The sequence below is a fragment of the Halichoerus grypus genome, chromosome 8 (assembly GCF_964656455.1).
Source record: "Halichoerus grypus chromosome 8, mHalGry1.hap1.1, whole genome shotgun sequence".
Taxonomy (NCBI): domain Eukaryota; kingdom Metazoa; phylum Chordata; class Mammalia; order Carnivora; family Phocidae; genus Halichoerus; species Halichoerus grypus.
Genome location: NC_135719.1, coordinates 106,581,029 through 106,604,088, shown reverse-complemented (window position 1 = coordinate 106,604,088; position 23,060 = coordinate 106,581,029). Strand labels below are relative to the sequence as shown.

The 23,060-nt window shown below is 40.3% G+C and overlaps 2 protein-coding genes across 4 annotated transcripts in view; one reads left to right on the top strand and one right to left on the bottom strand.

Moving 5' to 3' along the window:
• GPR137C (G protein-coupled receptor 137C) overlaps nucleotides 1-16,124 on the bottom strand; it is a 64,049-nt gene extending 47,925 nt beyond the window's left edge. Inside the window, exon 1 of the mRNA XM_036098438.2 lies at nucleotides 15,656-16,124. Coding sequence (XP_035954331.1) covers nucleotides 15,656-16,069 — 414 coding nt within the window. The 5' untranslated portion in view covers nucleotides 16,070-16,124. The remainder of the gene's footprint in view (nucleotides 1-15,655) is intronic.
• A 570-nt stretch (nucleotides 16,125-16,694) lies between these two features.
• TXNDC16 (thioredoxin domain containing 16) overlaps nucleotides 16,695-23,060 on the top strand; it is a 125,837-nt gene continuing 119,471 nt past the window's right edge. The window contains exons 1-2 of one of the 3 annotated variants that reach the window (XM_078053698.1): nucleotides 16,695-16,913; nucleotides 19,223-19,330. The gene's annotated coding sequence lies outside the window, so the exon portion shown is untranslated. Of the gene's footprint in view, nucleotides 16,918-19,222; nucleotides 19,331-23,060 lie in introns of all 3 variants that reach the window. The other 2 variants (XM_078053699.1, XM_078053697.1) reach the window with 2 other exon arrangements.

Sequence of the window (23,060 nt, the reverse complement as noted above, 5' to 3'; positions counted from 1 at the left end):
CTATATATGTATGGTTCTAATTCTGGTTTATTCTGCTCCATTGATCTGTATGTCTATTTTTCCCCAGTATTATAATGTCTTGATTACTGTAGCTTTATAATAAGTCTTAAAATCAGGTAGTATGATTCTCCGGCTTCATTCTTTTTCAAAATTGTTTCAACTATTATGTGTCCTTTGTATTTCCACACACATTTAAAAAAGATTTTATTTATTTATTTGAGAGAGAGAGAGAGTGCACGTGCGCACACACAAGTGGGAGGAGGAGCAGAGGGAGAGGGAGAAGCAGACTCCCCACTGAGCAGGGAGCCTAATGCAGGACTCTGGGCTCAATCCCAGGACCCTGAGATCATGACCTGAGCCAAAGGCAGACACTTGAGGGACTGAGCCACCCAGGTGCCCCCACATACATTTTTAAATCATCTTGGCAACTGCTACTAAAAAATTCTGCTGATATTTTAATGGGGATTGCATTGTATATATAGGTCAATTTGGGGGACAAGTGACATCTTAAAAATAATGAGCTTTCCAGGGTATATCTTGCCATTAGGCCTTCTTTAATTTCTCTCAGTAGTTTTGTAGTTTCCGTTGTAGAGGACTTGAACATCTATTATTACATTTATTCCTAAGTATTTTAATTTGGGAGCCATTATTGTAAATGGAATTATTTTTATTTCATTTTCCAACTGTTTTCTGCTAGTATATAAAATACAGTGATATACTGCAAGCTTCTTAAATTCACTTATTAGCTACAATAATTTTTTGTTGATTTATTAGGATTTTTACCTAAATAATCACGTTACCTACAAATGAAGATAATTTTGCTTCTTTCCTTCTAATTTAAAAAAATTATTTTAATCCCAGTATAGTTAATATACAGTGATATATTAGCTTCAGGTGTATAATATAGTGATTCAACAATTCTATACATTACTCAGTGCTCATCATGGTAAGAGTACTCTTAATCCCCTTCACCTAGTACACCGATCCCCCCCAACCCACTTACCCTCTGGTAACCATCAGTTTGTTCTGTAGAGTTAATAGTCTGTTCTTTGGTTTGTCTCTTTTTTCCTTTGTTTTGTTTCTTAAATTCCACGTATGAGTGAAATCATATTTTGTCTTTCTCTGACATATTTTACTTAGCATTATACCCTCTAGATCCACCCACGTTGTTGCAAATGGCAAGATATCATTCTTTTTTATGGCTGAGTAATATTCCAGTGTGTGTGTGTGTGTGTGTGTGTGTGTGTGTGTATACATATACATATATATACACACAATGGAATATGTGTGTATGGAATATATGTAATATATATGGAATGTGTGATGGACACTTGGGCTGTTTCCATGTCTTGGCTATTATAAATAATGCTGTAATAAACACAGGGGTGCACCTATCATTTCAAATTAGTGTTTTTGTATTCTTTCATATTCTTTGGGTAAATAGCCAGTATTCTTTCGTATTCTTTGGATAAATACCTAGGAGTGGATTATATGATATTCTATTTTTAGTTTGAGGAAACTACATACTGTTTTCCACAGTGGCCACACCAGTTTGCACTCTCACCAACAGTGCATGAGGGTTTCTTTTTCTCTGAATCCTCGTCAATACTTGTTTCTTGTGTTTTTGATTTTAGCCATTTTTATGGGTGTGAGGTGATATCTCATCGTGGTTTTGATTTGCATTTCCCTGATGATTAGTGATGTTGAGCATCTTTTCATGTGTATGTTGGCCATCTATATATTTTATTTGGAGAAATGTCTGTTCATGTCTTCTGCCCACTTTTTAATTGGATTTTTTTGTGTGTGTTTTCTGTCTTTGTAATTTTTTAAAAAGATTTTATTTGTCAAAGAGAGAGAGCATGAGCAGGGGGAGGGGCAGAGGGAGAGGCAGACTCCCCGCTGAGCAGAGAGCCCATCCCCAGGGCTCGATCCCAGGACCTTGGGATCATGACCTGAGCAGAAGGCAGATGCTTGACTGAGCCACCCAGGCGTCCCTGTCTTTGTAATTTTTAAGTTATTTTTTTCTTATTTTTTTAAAAAGATTTTATTTATTTATTTGAGAGAGAGAGAAACCACATGAGAGGGGGGAGGGTCAGAGGGCAAAGCAGACTCCCTGCCAAGCAGGGAGCCCGATGCGGGACTCGATCCAGGGACTCCAGGATCATGACCTGAGCTGAAGGCAGTCGCTTAACCAACTGTGCCACCCAGGCGCCCTTTTTTTTCTTATTTTATTGCAATGGCTAGAATCTCTAGCACAATGGCTAGGACAAGAAGTGAAAGTACCTTCTTGTCCTAGGGAGTAATCTTTCTTCTTCTTTTTTGTTTTTTTTTTTAAGTAATCTTCACACCCAACGTGGGGCTCAAACTCATGACCCCAAGATCAAGAGTTGTATGCTCCACCAACTAAGCCTGCCAGGTGTGGGAGTAATCTTTCAATCTTTCATTATTAAGTATAATGTTGGCTGTAGGTTTTTTGTAGATGTTCTTTATTAGATTGAGGAATTTCTCCTCTTTTGCCTAGTTTGCTACAAGTCGAGTTTTAAAAAATCATGGTTGTTGAATTTTGTCAAATTCTTTTTCTGCATCTATTGAGATGATATGATTTTCTCCTTTACATCGTCAATAAAGTCTATTACATTGACTTTTGAATGTTAAACCAATGTTGCATTCTTAGGATAAAACTTAATTTGTCAGGATATGTTATCTTTTATGTATATTTTTGGATTTGATTTGCTAAGGATTTTTGCATCTAGGTTCATGAGAGATATTTGCAGCTATTTTTTATAATTACTTTTTCTGAATTTGGTATCATTTAGTCCTCATAACAACTCTATGGGATCGGCATTATGGGACATAGGCACAGCTAGCTGGTAAGTTTTGAGATGCACTCTCAATCACTGTCTCACTGTCTCTAACTTGTTAATGTTGCTTTCATGCTCTAGCATGTGGTCAAATTCTTCCTTCCTTCCTTCCTTCCTTCCTTCCTTCCTTCCTTCCTTCCTTCCTTCCTTCCCTCCCTCCCTCCCTCCCTCCCTCCCTCCCTCCCTCCCTCCCTCCTTCCTCTTTCTTTCTCTCAGATTTTATCTATTTGAGAGAGAGAATGAGCAGTGGGGAGGGGCAAAGGGAGAGAGTTGTGAATTTTTCATTTTCACTTCTGCTATTGAAAAATATAAGGAACATAAAAATTTAAGCATATAAAATATACGGGAATACAAAAAGTGATCATTCATTGAATACAACTTCCAACAACAGGGTACACTTTCTTTTTATTAACACATGGAATATTTTTAGAAATTGACCACATGTGGGGTGCCTGGGTGGCTCAGTCGGTTGGGCATCTGCACAAGCAGGGGAAGCACCATGCAGAGGGAGAGGGAGAAGCAGGCTTCCCACCGAGCAGGGAGCCCAATGCAGGGCTCGATCCCAGGACCCTGGGATCACAATCTAGCCAAAGGCAAATGCCTATGTGGAAATTAAACAACACACTCTTGAACAACCGTTGGGTTAAAAAAGAAACCCAAAGGGAAATTAGGCAATATCTCAAGACATATGAAAATGATGTTATCACAGCATTTTATATATGGCCTTTATTATGTTGAGGTAATTTCCTTTTATGCCTTCTTTGTTGAGAGTTTTTATCACAAAAGAATGTTAAATTTTGTCAAATGCTTTTCTGTATCTATTGAAATGATCACATGACTTTTATCCTTTATTCTGTTAATGTGGTGTAGCACATTAATGATTTTCCTATGTTGAACCATTCTTGCATGCCAGAGACAAATCCCACTTGGAGTATGATCCTTTTAATGTGCTGTTGGATTAAATTTGCTCATATTTTCTTGAGGATTTTTGCATCTATATTTATCAGGATATTGGCCTGTAGGTTTCTTTCTTTTTTTTTTCTTAAAGATTTTATTTATTTATTTGACAGAGAGAGACACAGCAAGAGAGGGAACACAAGCAGGGGGAATGGGAGAGGGAGAAGCAGGCTTCCCATGGAGCAGTAAGCCCGATGCGAAGCTCGATCCCAGGACCTTGGGGTCATGACCTGAGCCGAAGGCAGACGCTTAACGACTGAGCCACCCAGGCGCCCCCGTAGGTTTCTTTTCTTTTTTTTTTTTTTTAAAGATTTTATTTATTTATTTGACAGAGAGACAGCGAGAGAGGGAACACAAGCAGGGGGAGTGGGAGAGGGAGAAGCAGGCTTCCCACGGAGCAAGGAGCCCGATGCGGGGCTCGATCCCAGGACCTGGAATCATGACCTGAGCCGAAGGCAGACGCTTAACGACTGAGCCACCCAGGCGCCCCCGTAGTTTTCTTTTCATGTGTTGTCTTTGTCTGGCTCTGGTCTCAGGGTGATGCTGGCCCCATAATATGAGTTAGGAAGTGTTCTTTTCCAATTTTTTTTTTTTTTTCGAAGTGTTTGAGAAAAACTGGCATTAATTCTTCTTTAAATGTTTGGTGGAATTCTCCAGTGAAGTCATCTTAGTCTAAGCTTTGCTCTGTTGGGAGGTTTTTGATTATTGATTCATAGGTCTTTTCAGATTTTCTATTTCTTTATGATTCAGTGTTGGTAGGTTTTATGTTTCCAGAAATTTATCCATTTTGTTGGTTTGTTGGTGTATAATTGTTCATAGTGGTCTTTTATGACCCTTTTTATTTCTGTGGCATCAGTTGTAATGTCTCTTCTTTTGTTTCCAATTTTTTCTTTTTTTCTTAGTCTAGCTAAGAGTTTGTTGAAAAAATTATCTTTTTTGGGGGGGGCGCCTGGGTGGCTCAGTTGGTTAAGCGACTGCCTTCGGCTCAGGTCATGATCCTGGAGTCCCTGGATCAAGTCCCGCATCGGGCTCCCTGCTCAGCAAGGAGCCTGCTTGTCCCTCTGACCCTCCCCCCTCTCATGTGCTCTCTCTCTCATTCTCTCTGTCTCAAATAAATAAATAAAATCTTAAAAAAAAAAAAAAAAAAGAAAAAATTATCTTTTTAAAAAACCAACTCTTTCAGGGCACGTTCTGCATGGAGCACTGGGTGTTATGCACAAACAATGAATCATGGAACACTACATCAAAAACTAATGATGTAATGTATGGTGATCAACATAACAATAAAAAATTAAAAAAAAGAAAAAACCAACCCTTTAATTGACTTTTTCCATTTTTTTAAATTCTCTATTTCATTTATTTCTACTCTGATCATTGTTATTTCCTTCCTCCTACTAACTTTGGGCTTAGGTTTTTTTTTTTTTTTCCTAGCTCCTTGATGTGTAAGGTTAGGCTGTTTATCCAAGATCTTTTTTCTTTGTTAATGTAGGCATTTACAGCTACAGAGTTCCCTTTCAGTACTACTTTTGTTCACATAATTTTTGGTATGTTGTATTTTCCTTTGTCACAGGATATTTTCTACTTTCCTTTTTTTTTAATATTTTATTTATTTCATAGAGATAGAGAGAGGGAGAGCACAAGCAGGTGGAGTGGCAGGCAGAGGGAGAGGGAGAAGAAGGCTCCCTGCTGAGGAAGGAGCCCGACGTGGGGCTTGATCCCAGGACCCTGGGATCATGACCTGAGCTGAAGGCAGCCGCTTAACTGACTGAGCCACCCAGGCACCCCTCTAATTTCCTTTTTTAATTTCTTCTTTCACCCAATGGCTGTTGAAGGGTGTGTTATTTAATTTTCACATAGCTGTGAATTTTCCAGTTTTACTTCTGCTATTAATTTCTGTTTCATTTCATTGTGTTCAGAAAAGATGCTTGGTATGACTTCAATCTTGTTAAATTTGCTAAGACTTATTTTGTGATTTAAATTCTCATATACCCTGGAGAAAAATCCATATGTGGTTGAGAAAAGTGTGTATTCTGCTGTTATTGGGTGAAATGCTCTGTATATGTCTGTTAGGTCCATTTGGTGTACAGTTTACTCAAGTGCTTTGTGTCCTTTTTGATCTGTCTGGATGTTCTCTCTCTTTTTAAGATTTTATTTATTTGAGAGAGAGAGAGAGAGCGTGCATAAGCGGGGGGGGGGGAGGGGGGGAGGGAGAAGCAGGCTCCCCACTGATCAGGGAGCCTGACACGTGGCTCAATCCCAGAACCCTGGGATCATGAACTGAGCTGAAAGCAGATGCTTAACCAACTGAGCCATCCAGGCGCCCCACTTTCTGGATGTTCTATCCATTATTAAAAATGTGGTATTGAAGTCTCTATTATGGTATTACTGTGTATTTCTTCCTTCGGTTCTGTCAATATTGGCTTTATATGTTTAGGTACTCTGATGTTGGGTGCGTATATAATTGTTCTATCTTCCTGGTGGATTGACCCTTTTATCATTATAAAATGTCTTTCTTTGCCCCTTATGACAGATTTTGACTTAAGGTCTATTTCGTCTAAGTATAGCCACCACTGCTCTCTTTTGGTTACTATTTGCATGGAATATCTTTTTCTATGCCTTCACTTTCAGTTTATGTGTATCCTTAAATCTAAAGCAAGTTTTTTGTAGACAGTATATAGTTGGGTCTTTTATTTTTTTTCAATCCATTCAGCAACTCTAAGCAATTTGATTGGGGAGTTTAATCCATGTAAATTTATTTAAAGATTTATTTTAGAGAGAGAGAGACAGTGTGTGTGAGTGGGGGGAGGAGCAGAGGGAAAGGGAGAGAATCTCAAGCAGACTTCCTGATGAGCATGGAGCCCAATGCAGGGCTCGATCTCATGACCTGAGCTGAAATCAAGAGTCAGATGCTTAACCGACTGTGCCACCCAGGCGCCCATAATCCATTTACATTAAAGAATTATTAATAAGGAAAGATTTACTTTTGGCATTTGTTGATATTTTTCTGTTAGTTTTGTCATTCTTTGTTCTTTTCATCACTTGCTGTCCTTTATGATTTGTTGATTTTTTTGTATTGATATGCTCTGATTCCTTTTCCTTTTCCTGTTGTATAACTTCTATAGGTTTTTATTTATTTTTAAAGATTTTATTTATTTATTTGACAGAGAGAGACACAGCGAGAGAGGGAACACAAGCAGGGGGAGTGGGAGAGGGAGAAGCAGGCTTCCCGCTGAGCAGGGAGCCTGATGCGGGGCTTGATCCCAGGACCCTGGGATCATGACCTGAGCCGAAGGCAGACGCTTAACTGACTGAGCCACCCAGTCGCCCCGACTTCTATAGGTTTTTATATGTGCCTGTGTGTGGGTAGTTACCTTATAGTACACAAAAAATATAGTTATAAGTTTATTTTAAGCTGATAATAACTTGAGTTCAACTGTATACAAAAACTCTACACTTTAACTTCTCCCCCTTAACACTTTTTGTTGTCACAATTTATATCTATTTATTTTGTGTATCTTTTAACATTTTACTGTTATTTTAATACTCTTTTCTTAACATTTATACTGGAATTAAAATGATTTAATAACTACCATTGCAATAATACAGTATTCTGTATTTGTCTATATATTTATCTTTACCAATGAGTTTCATATTTATGCTGTTGTGTTACATTTTAGCATCCTTTTGTTCTAAGTTGAAGAATTCTCTTTGGCATCTTTCATAAGGCAGGTCTAATAGTGATGAACTCCTTCAGCTTTTATCTGTAAAAGTCATTATTTTTCCCATTTTTGAAGGACAGTTTTGCAAAACAAATATTATTCTTGGTTGGTAGTATTTTTCTTTTGGCACTTTGAATAGATCATCCCACTTTTTTCTGGCCTGCAAGATTTCTGCTGAAACATCTGCTTATAGTCCTATAGAGATTCCCTTGCATGTGACAAGTCTCTATTTTTCTCTCTGCTTTCTAAAATCATTTTGACTTTTGACAATTTGATTATAATTTGTCTTGGTGTGGATTTCTTTAGATTCCTTTTTTTTTTAATGCTCTTTTGGCTTCTTGGATCTGGATGTTCATTTTTACCCCAGATCTGGAAGTCTTCAGCCATTATTTCTTTAGATAAGCTTTCTCGTCCTTTCTTCTCCAACTGGGACTCAATGCACATATTGGTCTGTTTAATGGTGTACCGTAAGTCTCTTTAGCTTTGTTCATTCTTCTTCATTCTATTTTCTTTTTGCTCTTCTAAATTATTTCCAATGATTTGTCTTTGAGTTCATTGATCCTTTCTTCCATTTGATCTAGTCTGATGATGAACCCCTCAAATGAATTTTTCACATCAGATTTTGTTAGTTTCAGCTCCATGATTTCCATTTTGTACTTTTAAAATATTTTCTCTTTTGAAATTCTCATGCTTTGTCGAAATTGTTCATGCTTTGTTCTTTTGACCTCGGTTAGCATCTTTATGACAGTTATTTTGAATTCTCTGTCAAGCAAATCATATAACGCTGTTTCATTAGAATTTCTGAATGTATCTTGCTGATTTATTTGGAACATCTTTGCCTGATTATTCATTTTTCTTGACTTTCTGTGTTGGCGTCTGTGCAACAAACAAAACAGTCACCTCTCCCAGGGTTCACAGACTGTCCTTATACAGAAGACGGCCCTCACTGATCAGCTTGTCCAGAGATTCTGGGGGCCTCTACCAACTCTTTTTCTCCCCAGGGAAATGTAGGAAGCTGTAGTTCTGGTTTGCTTGGTCTGTGCTGAAATATGGGAGGGGAGCTATTGCTTACTAGTTCAAATTGCTGTCTCTGTTCTCCCCCTAGGTGGTTAGACTGTATTGGACCCATTAGAACTCCAAGACTGGAAAGACAGTCTTTCCTGGGGAACCCCCCAGGAAAAGTTAGGCTGCTGGATGAGTGAACAAACACCTCTCCTCTACTGAAAGAAGCTGAAAGCTAGGAGGTCTCTTCCCAGTTATAAGGTATTGCACTGGGGTCAGGGACTGGTTTCCTTACTCATTTTGGTGATTGTGGTTTTGTTTTCACCTGGGGTGCAGAAGCCGTTCAATTAGTTTCTGGATTTCTCACAAAGGGAATTTGTCTGTGAATTGTTGCTCAATTGGCTGTTTGCAGGGGGAAGGAGGGTCCATGGCTTCCTACTGCACCATCTTGCTGATGTCCCTCCTAACTTCACCCTTATTGTTGATAGTTTCATTGTGGGTAGAATTTTATGTTGCTGGCTTCTTTTTCTCAGCATTCTGATGATGTTTCACTGTCTTCTGAATTCTTTGTTAATGAAATGTCAACACTCTTAATTTTCTTCCTTTGTTAGTAATATCTTCTCTGTGTAGTTTTTAAAAATTTTAATAGATATTATGTTTATTTAGTTTAATTCCAGTATAGTTAACAGTATTAGGTTCAGGTGTACAATATAGCAGTTCAGGAATTCTATACATTACTCAGTACTCATCATGATAATTGTACTCTTAATCCCCTTCACCTAGTTCACCCATTCCCCCATGCACTTCCCCTCTGGTTACCATTAGTTTGTTCTCTATAGTTAAGTCAGTTTCTTGATTTGTCTTCCTCTCTTTTTCCTTTGTTCATTTGTTTTGTTTCTTAAATTCCTCATATGAGTGAAATCATATGGTATTTGTCTTTTTCTAGCTTATTTCACTTAGCATTATACCCTCTAGATCCATGCATGTTGTTGCAAATGACAAGATTTCATTGTTTTTTTTTTTTTTTATGCTGAATAATAGCCTATTGTATACATACACCACATTTTCTTTCTCCATTCACCTATTGATGGACACTTGGGCTGTTTCCATGTCTTGGCTATTGTAAATAATGCTACAATAAACATGGGAGTGCATATATCTTTTTGAATTAGTATTTTTGTATTCTTTTGGTAAACACCCAGTGGTGGAGTTACTGGTTATGACAGTTCTATTTTCAATTTTTTGAGGAACCTCTATACTGTTTCCTACAGTGTCTGCACCAATTTACATTCCCACCAATAGTGCATGAGGGTTCCTTTTTCTCCACATCTTCACCAACACTTGTTTGTGTTTTTTATTTTAGCCATTCTACTTGTTTTAAAAATATTTTGTCTTTGTTATTTTGAAGTTTTACTCTGTGTTCATTTTCATTTAGCCTGTCTTGGATTTGGGGGGCTTACTCTGAAATTTGGTGTCTTTCATAAATTTGGGCAAACTCTAAGTCATTATTCCTTTGAACAATTTCTCTGAAATTCCAGTTAGATATATATTGGACCTGCTTACTCTATTTTCATTCTCCCTTAATCCTTTGTTCATATTTTTGATTTCTTATTTTCTGGGCATATATTCTGGGTGATTTTATTCTCAGATCTTCACTAATTTCTTTTAAGATTTTATTTATTTGAGAGAGAGAGAGAGAGAGAGAGAGAGAGAGAGAGAGAGATGGCACACAAGTTGGGGGAGGAGCAGGGGGGAGGGAGAGGGAAAGGCAGAGAATCCCAAGCAGACTCTGCACTGAGCATGGAGCCTAATGCGGAGCCTGATCCCACGACACTGAGATCATGACCTGAGCCAAAACGAAGAGTTGGATGCTCAACCCAGGCACCTCCACTAATTTCTTTTTGTTCAATCTGTTGTTTAACCATTCATTTCAGTTTTTAATTTTTTTAAATTTAAAAACGATTTATTTCCAAATGTGCCTAGTTAACTTTTTAAAATCATATCAATACTGTTCACTTTCTTAATTCACATAAATGAATATTTTATATTACGTATTTGATAATTCTAATATCTTTAATCTTTGTAGGTAGATTCTGTAGTGAATTTTTCATTTTGAGCTCATGTCCTGTGAAATTTTATCTGTCAGGATTCTGGGTTTAAATTATACTCCTCAACAAATGATTTGCATTTGCTCCTTCCAAGTTCTTCAGGTTACTACCAAGCCTGGATACCATTAAACTACATTTTCAGGTTGGCTTTATTTTTTTCCTCCAAGGTCACAGAAGTGGTGTGAATTCAGGCTTCAAACTTGTGTGAGAATAAACTTGTTATGCATTCTCAGGGAAAACTTTTCTTCCCCAATATGTGCCTCCTTCACCCAAAACCAAGGCAGAGATAGGCACAAAGACCATCATCAACGTTTGAGAACCTGCTTATTTTTCCTAGTCCATCCACAGAAGAAATACAACTTTGAGAATTCTGGGATTCAGTTGGAGGGAATGAAGTCTCTGATCAGACTTCACCACAGGTATTGCCTCCAATGTCACCTTCCCAGACCCCCAACACATAAAATTTAAAATCCAGCCTTTAAGCCAGCAGGAAGCAGCTAATAACCACTCCTAACCCCAAGACAAATATCTGTGGGGTACTTTATCATTCTGCATTCACTTCTTTCTTGTGTGTGTGGTTTCTTGCCTCTGAGGAATTTCCTCACTTACTAGCTCAATCATTCATTGAAAAAGATTAAATACTCTTTGCAGCATTTTAAGGTAGCTTTCTGAATCTCTGTTCAGCCAGATGGCCCGGGTTTCTTCCATAAACTAGGAGCTGAGAGTCAAATGCTGAGAATGAAGGGAGAAGAAAGTCTGCTGGTGAGAGGAAAGGTTTGAAATGGGGGAAAGTGGGAAAGCAAATGAAATAGTAAAGCACTAAATAATAACACGTTGATGGTGTCCAGGGAAGTTCATAAGGATGGATCACTTGATAAGACTTTATAGCCTTTGGCTATATGGTAGCCCTATATCTGATACATATTAGCCCAATAACTGTGGACAAATCACACCCTGTTTGTATCTACCTATATCATGGGGTTTGTGAAAACAAGGGTTATAAAATCCAACATTAAACTAAATCACTATTTCCAGCAAATAATAACTGACTCCTGATGTGAAACTTACTTGTTTTATAGACTTTTCTATTTAATAGAATTTGTTGAAGCCAAATTAGCAAAGACCTAATTACTATGGGTCATTTGCCATGATGTAAAAATAGTATTGCTAAGCAAAACTCAAACATATTCAAGTGGTTTCATTAGTAATACTTTACCTGCGGTAATCAAAATGAACTTTTATCTAATTAAATCATGATAATCTAAGAGAATCGTAGCATTCATACCAATAGGCAATCTTTTAGGCAGAAAATATAAAGATCCCAGAAAGTACACAAATAATTTACCTCAAATGTTCATCAAAATCAAGTTAACCCCCAAATTTTAGAGGGCTAAATATTTTCTAGTTTTGGCCTTTTCAAGAATGTCATTCAATAATATATCCACCATTGTTCTAGTTGCTACGAGATAAAAATATAATAAATTAACTTAATCCTTAAGGAGTTTTCATGTTAGGTGGCGAAAATGCTTTTGTGAGAAATCACAGAACATTATAATGACACCCAAGTACATGTAAGTTAAACTACACATTATTGACATATCATCAGTATTTGGAAGAATATATTCATTGTCAGGGACAACGACAGCATCCATGAATGTGAGAGTTAAGATTCTGAATTTAATTTTCCTAGCTGGCATTGTGGTGTTTTGGCATTGTGATTAAGTCACCATATTTATCCTGATTAAACAACTGGCATTCATGTTACAAAACTGTAAGAAAAAATGTCACTATGGGCCTTGAAGATGAACTCATTGATTTTGGCATATATAACAATACTCCAAAGACAGTGTACTATCAACTCTCATCTTAAGTCCTTTTACTTGTTTCAGTGGTAGGTAGCATAAGTTTTATCAGATAATCTGTTTTAAAGATTGAAGTCTTCTCTGGTAAAAGTACAGGAGTGTGAACCTTTCTCTGGTAAAGTACATGTTCTATTGATCATGCCAAAAAAAGCTCAGTAGGTGTTTTTAGATTAGTGTACAGTGGGCCCCCCCCCCCCCCAAGTATCTGCTTCCAGGAGATTAAGTTGAAAAGTCTAATTATTTCAGAAGGGCTACTTCTCCTTATCTCAATTCCACTCAAGTGTAGTCAACAAAAGAGTGATTTAGGCAGTCTTAACTTTTTGAAAACTTAATGAGTTTTAGAAGAACCACCAAAATGCATTCAAAGTAGTAATGGTTGTTTTTCTAACTTTGTTTTTATTCTGCTCCATGGTTTTTTGTAACTAAGTCCTTAAAGTTAGAATATTTTTAATCATAAGAAATGTATGCAACAAATGCTTTAAAGAGGCCAAAAGCAAAATGAAATTGGTATTTAATGATAGATAGTAAAGACAGAGTGATTTGGTAATCAAGAAGTGCAACTATTCAAAACAGATATAGGGCCTTTTAGTGAAAAAAAAAAAAAAATCAAATGTCAGTTTTGTCACCAGATAGATTTTCCTTACCATACTTCTATAATACCAAGAACTCACTGAAAAAGTTTCATTAATTCAGAACGATCAACGGAAAGTATACTTCCAGTTACTTGGAATTGATATAAAAATTTGAATTCAAATACTCTTTTAAATATAGATTCCTCCTGATTTTTTCTAATAATAGGGAAATGACTTCTGGTCAAGATATCTCTCTTTAAACAGTTGAAAATTTGTTCTTTTAAGTACAGTTATGTGTTTTAAAATTGTTAATTTGATTATAAAAAGACAAGCATAGATAATCTAAACTCTTTTTAGGAGCCACTACAAAAGGAAAAAGCTTTAGTCTATCTTCTTTTCAAATGTTTTCTAGGTTTATCGAGTTTTATTGCTTTTTGAAAAATTACATCACACAAAAGATTCATTTAACAGGAAGACTTTTAGACATTTAAATTCTTCCCTTGGAATATCAGCAATTAAAAGTATGAAAACCCAATCTAGATATCATGCAGTTTATGCTGTAGAAGCATACTTTTAGAATTTTGAGCCTAACTATAGATGCTTTTTCTATTGTGATAGTGTTTAGCCACTTTGTGATTACCTCAAGGTGAGAGGTATGACTGGGAGAGGGCACAAGGGAATAACTTGGGGCACCAGAAATGCTGTCTATCTTAATCCGGGTGGTAACATGAGTATACGCATACATAAAATTTCATAGCTGTATCCTTAAGATTTATGCCCTTTATGGCATTACCTTATTTCTCCAAAAAAAGTAAAAAAGAGTGTTTAGCTACTTTATGAAATGCCCACTATTTTACAGGGAATCATTAATATGATTTTATAAGTCAAAATGTATAGGGGAAAAACAAATTATCTGATGCTCATGGCTTAAGGATTGCTAGTCACTTTCAGGTAAATTATGTCTGAAGCTAGATTTAAGCTTCAGTAATGAGAGGTCACTGGTATTCTATCAGAAATGGTGTCAGGAAGAATGTGATGTATCAATTTAACTATAAAGGACCGAAGTGTTATGACAGCTTTAACAACAACTAGAAGATGAGAGCATCATCAAATAAGTGACATGACTATGGCATGATTATTTGGCTTATGATTGCCCATGTTTTTTTTTATTTTTGCTTTTCACTGTTTGGGTTTTGTCTTGTATTGCTTGGACTTCCAAAGGATGGGGAAAGAAAAGAATTCAAGTTAAATTAGTTTTGTTACTTATTTTCAACTGTTGTTTTTAATGTGGTAAAAAGCTGAAGTTATGACTGTAATTTTAAAATTATGCATTCTACTTTCCATCTATTGTGGGAGAAGAGTTGATTTACGCAGAAAATATAAACAATCTGCCTCAAATGTTTTTTTTTACTTTTGCTCAGAACTATGTTAATTCTCATCACCTCCAAAAGCCTTTGAGAGGATTAGCTGCATAGACCAATATTGTTCTATATTAGTCAGTATTAAGCATATGATGTCACCTTGTTTCCTCCCCTCCTCAAGCTTTTTTTTTTTTTTTGGTGGGGGGAGGGGGGAGGGAGAGTTTTTGGGCAATTCTCAAAATTCTGTGGCTTAAATACCACTAGCTGACACACTTGATTGACAACCTTACACTCTCAAACCTGTTTGAAATGGGTCAAATACCTAAGCGCTGCAGAACAATGCAATCCAACCAGCAATTCCCCATAAAAGAGAAAGGGGGTGTGATTAGGTTCCAGCTATTAAGCAAGTTATTGCAAAAACAGTTTAGTGGTTTGTTTCTGCAATAGTCACAGGTTAAGCTAGTATTTTCTATCTTAATTAGCTCCAAAAAAAAAAAAAAAAAACAACCCACAAAAAAACCAAAAAACCAAACCACTAGGCTGTAAGAGGTAGGATAAATAGCTAAAGCTTGGAGCAAGTGGGGCAAACATTAAGAGCTTTATGGAGGTCTTTATATTGACCCTCGGCTTTGGTTATTGATCATTAACCCTGCTGGGGAACTATCGAACGGAATTTGTGTGAGGCTTATTGAGCCACAGGAAAGGAGATGCAGGAGGGAATATAAGCTTCTAATAAAAGAAACGCAGCAACAATAGCAGAGGAACAGCTCTGCCTGGTGACGTAATGGCTGGCAGCAGTCCAGCTTCAGCAGAGCTGCTGCTACCTCAGCATCCAACCTCTCTCAACACAGTCCAGCTTCGGCAGAGCTACCGGGGCTCCTACTTCTTGCGATGCCACTTTGTTGGTGCCACCAACACCTTACCTTGGAGGGCCAAAACACCGAACAAAGGGTGGTCCTGTTGTAAGTTGTCAGAACCCACACTCTCACTCACTCAACCCCGCCAGTCTCTCAGGAACCGAGTCTATCCGCCGCTTAAGTTTAGGGCGAGCACACTGGCGCACACTCCAGGCGTGCCTCAGTTTCCCCAAGCTGCTCTCGGGTCCGCCTCGAACTGCCCGGCCCCCCCTCCCCCCCGCCCAGTCCTCAGCCCGAGTTGATCGCGGCAGCCCCGCTCACCCGCCCGGCCCCGCATGCCGGTCCTCCCGCCTTACCTCCGCCAGGTAGAGGTTGAGGAGACAGAGCGTGGAGAACTGGAGACAGGAGGGGAAGCAGTAGAGCAGCCAGTGGGGGAAGAAGTGCAGGTGAGCGGGCGGCCGGAGCAGGGGCAGGGAGCCGCTGAGCGAGAAGGCGGCGGAGAAGAGGGTGGTCCTGAGCGCTGCCCACAGGAGACAGAGGAAGAGGCAGAGGCTCTGGTAACTCAGCCGCCGCTCCCGGTACAGGAGCAGCCGCCACAGCTGCAGGTAGGCAAAGGCGAAGAGCGCGGCGTAGAGCAGGGCGTGCAGGATGCTCAGCGCCAACTGCACCGAGCCCGGCACCGCGGCGCCTGAGGCGGCAGCGACGGCGCCTCCGCCTCCGGGCGTCGAGGGCTCGCGGCCGGCCGCCGGACCCGGCACGGACACCCTCATGAGGGGGCTGGGGGGCCGGTAAGAGAGCGCGGGAAGGAAGGGGCCGGACTCGGAGCCGCCGTCGAGGGGGAGAAAGATTTCCCCCTTACCCCCCACCCACCCCAACCTCCAACCCCAGGAAGCGCCGTGACAGGACCCGGAGCCCCGCGCAGAGCAGCCGCGGCTCCCCGGACCCCGCCTCCTCTCCCCGCCTCCCCCCCCCCCCCCGGGGGTCTCGGCTCCTCCTGCTGCGGCTCGGCTCGGTAGCTGCAAAAAACAACTCTCGGCTGGAGACAATCAGCTGAGAAAGCCGAGCATTTGAGGCGCTCGCTCCGCACCGTGGACTCGCGCCGATTGGCCCAGGCGGGCACGCCCCCTGCGCGCCGCGCTCGGAAGGCCACGGGCCACAGGACCCGTCGCTCGAAGGCTCCAAGATCTGATTGGGCATCCGCTTTCCCCACTTTCTCCCTCCCCTTCACTCCCCACCCACACTGCCGATTGGCCCAGCAACTGCACGGCCCGCTCGCGCCGGCGGGAGGACTCGGTGGTCGCCTGTCACCTGGGGCGGCTCTCGCTCCGCCTCCTGCGCTTTCCATTGGTTGGAGAGGCCGCACGTAGGGAGCACGAGGAGAGGGAGGAGCCTTGGGGTTGTTTTTTGCTCTGCAGGCCGACCTCAGCGTGCGGTGGCGGCCGCAGGCGCTGAGGGCGGGGGTGCTGCACCCTAGTAGGTAGGCGCCGCGTTTCGCCGCTGCCAGCCAGCGGGGCACGGCCCCGCCTTCTGCCTCTCCTTCACGTGGCGGGGATTGTCGGCCGCGGGAACCACCTGGGTTCCTCCGGGTAGGTCTTGCCCGCAGGTCTCGGGCAGGTAGGTGACAGCGCGGGTCCTTCAGTGGAGGGGCTGTGGTTTCTGCCTGCCGGGATGGGGATTCAGCCTGGCGGCCGTCCCCTAGCAAGGGCTGCGCCACTGAGCTCTGGAGTTTGGCTTAAAAGGGGCCTCACCTGCATCCTTCTGAGGGGCGTTTTGCTTTATGAGCCCTTTGTCGGGGAGAGGGGATGGAATGAGGGGGTGAACTGAAGCTTTAAGCAAAATTCTTCCTCGGGAAATGTCTCTTAGAGGAGTGATATTAGGATGAGATGGATGTCCACAGGAGACGTGAATAGGGGGAATGTGGGTCTTTGAAACTTAGAATTTGGAAGGATGCTCTGGGCACAAGTTTAGGGAAAAAGGCAGAAACAGAACTGTAAGTCTGATGAATGTCTAGGGAGTTTGTACTCCTTAAATTCCGTATGTATTCATTCCTTCAAGCCTTAGTCCTGTATTTGGTGGATGGTGGCGCTCTTCTTGAGGCTCAGAAAGGTACAAAACAAATGCTATATTATGTTATTGCTGTAAATAAGCGAGGAATAGATCTTCCAACGTATATTGGACTGACGACATTTGCTCAGTAGTGCAAACTGATGAGAAAACAATTTGTGTTCTCCTTAGAGTGAGTGGCACATCACAAATTCAGTATCCTTTTGAAAGACACTGCTACATTTACTGGTGCAACTAAGACTCAGCCTTTGGTAACTCACCATCCTTTGTCCTAATGCTTTGTGTTAAGAGTTTTGCTACCTTCTTTGCTAGCTAAGTGATCCACAGGGAACATTAAAGTCTATTTTGTACTCCAGATTCTGGGACAGTGGTTCACCCAGGTACCAGATACTCATGTGTTTTGGATTCTTTATAGGTATATTGACAAACTGATGTTTAGGCCTGGCACAGTTATGTGGATCTCTCAGATGAAACATTCAGCTGAGCAGGGTGTACAGTGCAGCCTAGAGCAGAGTACAACTTGTTGAAAGAAGTTAATAGGTCTGAGTTAAGCAGTTATGTGCTTAAGCTTGTAAATTTTTTTAAAGGGAAATTATTATTCTTTTAAAAAAATATTTTATTTATTTGAGAGAGCAGGTACGAGCGCAAGGGAGAGGGAGGAGTAGACTTCCCGGTGAGCGGGGATCCTGATGTGGGACTCTATCCCAGGACCTGGGGATCAGGACCTGAGCCTAAGGCAGATGCTTAATCGACTGAGCCACCCAGGGGCCTGTTAAGCTTGTAAATTAAGCATGAACTCAGAGTTCTGTGATTTTAGGCACTCATAAAATGAGGGGAACCTCCTGTTCCCTGACATGCCTATTTTTGTATCTTCCATAATGATGAGGTACATGTTTCAGTTCACGAATAGACTTTCACCATGAACTGGTTTTTCTTTTTCTCCTATATTCTCTACTCAAAGTTATGGTAAACAACATCTGGATAGTACCCATACTAGTTTTAGGTCTTTGCTTGTGAAATTTCTTATTTCAGAGCAGTCCAGATGGCTGTCTCTTTTCCTCTTCCTGTTTTGGGGGTACATGAAGGGTGCAGATAGAGGATTTTGCCCCAACTGCCTTGAAGGAGCTCTGAAGTAGAGAGATGTTGACTCCTTTTATTGCTTCCATTGAGTCTTAAATGAAACTTTGATGATATCTAGCCAACATTTTATTTGAAGCTTGTTCAGTGAGCAGGTTTTCTCCAGTAGCAGCATTAAACTATAAGCTAATTTTTGCCAGAATGTTCTTACAAGAAGTTTGTAAGCATTATATGCCCCATTTGTTGCAAAATATGAAATGTGTCTTTTCCCTGAGAATGATGCCCACAGAACTTGGTATAATTTGTTTAATGTTTGCAGTTGTTAATTTCCTCTTTTTCTTGAGAGAGAAAACTTTTAGTTTTATGGTTAATCATAAGGGAAATTTAAGCCTATAAAGGGACGCTAACCAAGGTCTTCTAGAAAAGCTTGCTGCTTGATATTCTAAAATTTGAAATGTGTCCAAATGCACAGTGGTTGAATATTGTTGTTCTAGGAGGGTACATTACTCCAGCACAATGGTCTTTCAAACATTTAAAAGCAGAACTATTTGCCAAGTATTATTATAAACAGGACCCAGTTCCAAAATGGGATTGTTCTAACTGTAGAGAGTCACCAGCTGCTCCAGCTGTGGAACAAATGAAGGCAGATCCTTCCCCCTCCCCTCACTAGCAGGAAGATGAATGTTTTTCTGTTGAAATTCTTTCTCCTCATTGCCCTCTGGGGACTCTCTCTGTATTTTGGTGCTAAGCAAAATTTTGTTGCTTTTTTTTTTTTTTTTAAGTTGGCTCCACGCCCAGCGTGGAGCCCAATGCAGGGCCAAACCCACGACCCTGACATCAAGACCTGAGCTGAGATCAAGAGTTGACACTTAACCAGCTGAGCCACCCAGGTGCCCCCAAATTTTGTTGCATTTTATTTAGTGTTTTGTTTGCAAGCTTTAACCTTTTTTATACTACTGCCTTATTGTTCCAACTCACAGTGTTTGTCACCTTGTATTTGTCCTTAGTTAAATGTCACATATTTTTTCCAACTTTTTTTTTTTAAAGTAGTTTCCACACCCACCATGGGGCCTAATGTGGGGCTTAAACTCATGACCCTGAGATCAAGACCTGAGCTGAGGTCAAGAGTTGGATGCTTAACCGACTGAGCCACCCAGGTGCCCCTACCAACTTTTAAATGACCTTTGCAGGCATACTTGTTTAGAGTTTAGGGGTGAAGCAAAAGTTACATCTTGCATACTACCTCTGATTAGTGCTGACAGGAGCATCTATCAAATTGAGGGCCCCCTCCAGGCTCAAAGGGTATGAGTCTGCATGTAGTTGGGAGATGTATGTGTGTAGTATTGGCAAACATTTGCCTATGACTTCCTTCTTTTGGTATTGGCACCCTGTTGTGGTTACAGTCAGTAGCATTTGAAAGAGTCTTCTTCACTTTTAGAATTGTTCTACAGTGAAATTGGGTCAATTTCCTGTGAATTCTTTCATAGTTACTGCTTTGAAAATCCAGTATAAAGGGGCGCCTGGGTGGCTCAGTCGTTAAGCGTCTCCCTTCAGCTCAGGTCATAATCCCAGAGTCCCAGAATCGCACCCCGCATTTGGGCTCCCTGCTCTGTGGGAAGCCTGCTTCTCCCTCTCCCACTCCCCCTGCTTGTGTTCTCTTTCTCGCTGTCTCTCTGTCAAATAAATAAGTAAAATATTAAAAAAAAAAAAAAAGAAAATCCCGTATATGTATTTATGTTCAAGTCACTCTCCTCTTAGCTGTTATTAAAACCAATAAGTCTAGGGACGCCTGGGTGGCTCAGTCGGTTAAGCGTCTGCCTTCGGCTCAGGTCATGATCTCAGGGTCTTGGGATCGAGTCCCGCATCAGGCTCCCTGCTCACCAGGGAGTCTGTTTCTCCCTCTCCCTCTGTCTCTTCCCCCTGCTCATGCTCTCTCTCTCAAATAAATAAATAAAATCTTTAAATAAATAAATAAATAAATAAAACCCCAATAAGTCTAGACTGCGTTATACTGTAATAACAACCCCCAAACTTAAGAGATTTAACACAATGATGTTTGTTTAATTTATGTTCACTCTGGGTTAGCTGGGAGCTTTGCCCCATGTTGTCCTCTTTCTGAGACTTGGTTTAACAGAGAAGGCCTCATTTTGAGTGTTGTCATTCATCATAGCAGAAGAAAAATGTGTCGTGAGTCATGAAAATATATTGACTGTGAAAAAACTCCAGGAAGTTACATATGTCACTGCACATTTCATTGGCCAAATCAAGTCATGGCTGTACCTAATTCAAGGAAGTGGGGAAGTACACATGTGTAGAGAACTAGAAACATTTGAAGTGTCCACCCTTTTTCTGAACAGGTATTCTCCTTCTTACATATAGTTCATCCTTGGCCCTTCCCAGTGGACATAACCCCCAAATCCCATCCAGTCATTGTTTCAAGCTCAAAGTCCAGGATCTCTGAGTAATTCCCAGTAATGCTAATCTCTTATCAGTCTGGACATTATAAGTTATCTGTTTCCCACCCCCAGTTGAATACATAGGGTAGTGTCGGGACAAATATGTATAAGTGTTCCCATTTGGGGAGGGGAAGAATGGAAGACACACACCAGACTCGAGACTGTAGGAACTCTGAAATCTCACTGGGCAGATATTGCTAGGGCTCTTGTTCTGTTCACTGGGTTCTCCAGGTCAGTGGTTTTCAAACTGTCTGTCATGAATGACCAGAGTTTTTTTTTTTTTAATTCTTAATGATTCAAATCTAAATTTGAATTTTTCTTAACTACAATAAAAATGAATTATAACAAAAATGGAAGAAAACACTTTTCAAATGACAAGCCCAATTTTAAAATTTTTAGATTCAACAGACAGAAAATTATTGTATAAAATGAGCTATAACAGCTTTTTGACATTTACACTCAATGTCTGTGTTTATCTCATTATTATAGACCAGTAACAAACAGTTCATATTCTGGCACATTCCCTAGGGCATAGTTCTCCATGGTCTTTGGCTTTACTCTGCAGCAGGTCCTTCCATTTTTATTATCCTTGGCTACATCTGAAGTTGGCTTTCGAGAATATGGCCTCTTCCCATGGCTGAGCAGTTTTGTCAGCTTGCTTCCTGATAATAGAAGGGTGGGTGCTAAAGGACTGTTTAAGTTTTAAACCGCTAGTCTCTTGGATGGTGGTGGTTCTTTGAATACCTTTCTTTGAATACCTCGTTAAACATAACCAACAGCAGCTATTGCTCAGTGCTCATCTTCTGTCTACCAGCCTCTTCTGTTAGGGCCATAAATACATTCATTAGCCACACAAGTCTGGGTACATGCTCATTATAAATTCATTAGGTGTGTGTCACCTCCAGATTATTGTAGTGACCGTTTTGTCAAATGTTTTGTCACTCCTTAATGTGGATTGCCAAGCTCCAGTCTCTGATGAAAGTTTCCCTGATTAGGCCCTGAACAGTCTTTGCTCTTTGGCCTCTGAGCCAGTGTTTGGGGTTCTTGTTAAGGTAGCACCTTGTTCTAGTGTGTATGCCAGTGAAGATAAACTAGATTATGCTGCCATAATAACCCCTCAAATCTCAGTGGCTTAGGACAATAAGGTTTATTTCCCCGCATGTCACATTCTCATTGCATATCAGTGAGGGTTCTCTGTGTTGTGCTCATTCTGGGACTCATGCTGAGGAGTAGCCACCAACTGAGCATTTTTAATGACTGCGAGAGAAGAAAGTAAGTCCTGCTCTACCACAGACTAGCTGTTAAACTGTTGCCTGAACAAGACATGGCACTTTTGCTTACATTTTATTGGCCAGAGTAAGTCACCCGGTGGCCACAACCAATTCACTAGAGGTGGGAAGTGCAGGAAGTTAAGTGTAATCCAACCTTCTGCAGGAGAACTGGAACTATTTACCCCATACCAATGAACTACTACGCCAAAGTACCAAGGTTACATTTCTCCCAAGGTACTCATCTCTTTGTTGATATTTAGATGTTGTGTGTGTGTGTTTTTTTTAAGATTTTTATTTATTTGTTTTTGCAAGAGAGGGGGAGGATAGGGGGTGAGGGAGAAGCAGACTCCCCGCTGAGCAGGGAGCCCAATGCAGGACTCAAGCCCAATGCGGGACTTGATCCCAGGACCTTGAGATCATGACCTGAGCCGAAAGTAGATGGATGCTTAACCAACTGAGCCACCCAGGCACCCGATATTTAGATTTTGAATCATTAAGTATCATTTTCATTCTATTTTCTACTTACTGGAGAAAAAGAGTCACCGAGTACCTTCTGTATCTTTGTTTTTACTCTGTTCTCACTGGAATTCTCATTCCCCTACCCTTTCCCATTCATACTTCCCTTCTCTTTGGTTTAAAGACATTTTTATATGGAGAACATGTCTCTGGGCAAATGTATTTTATTTTCCATGCATGTGAAATGAACATTCTTCTTTGGCCCCACAGGGATAGGTTGAATTAATATGCATAGACGCTATGGAAAATTTGATTACATACAAGTAATTTTAATTTTTAATTTTCATTTGTATTATTTTTTTAGATTTTTAAAAAATTTTTTATTATTTGAGAGCGAGAATGAGAGAGAGAGCACGAGGGGGGGAGGGTGAAAGGGA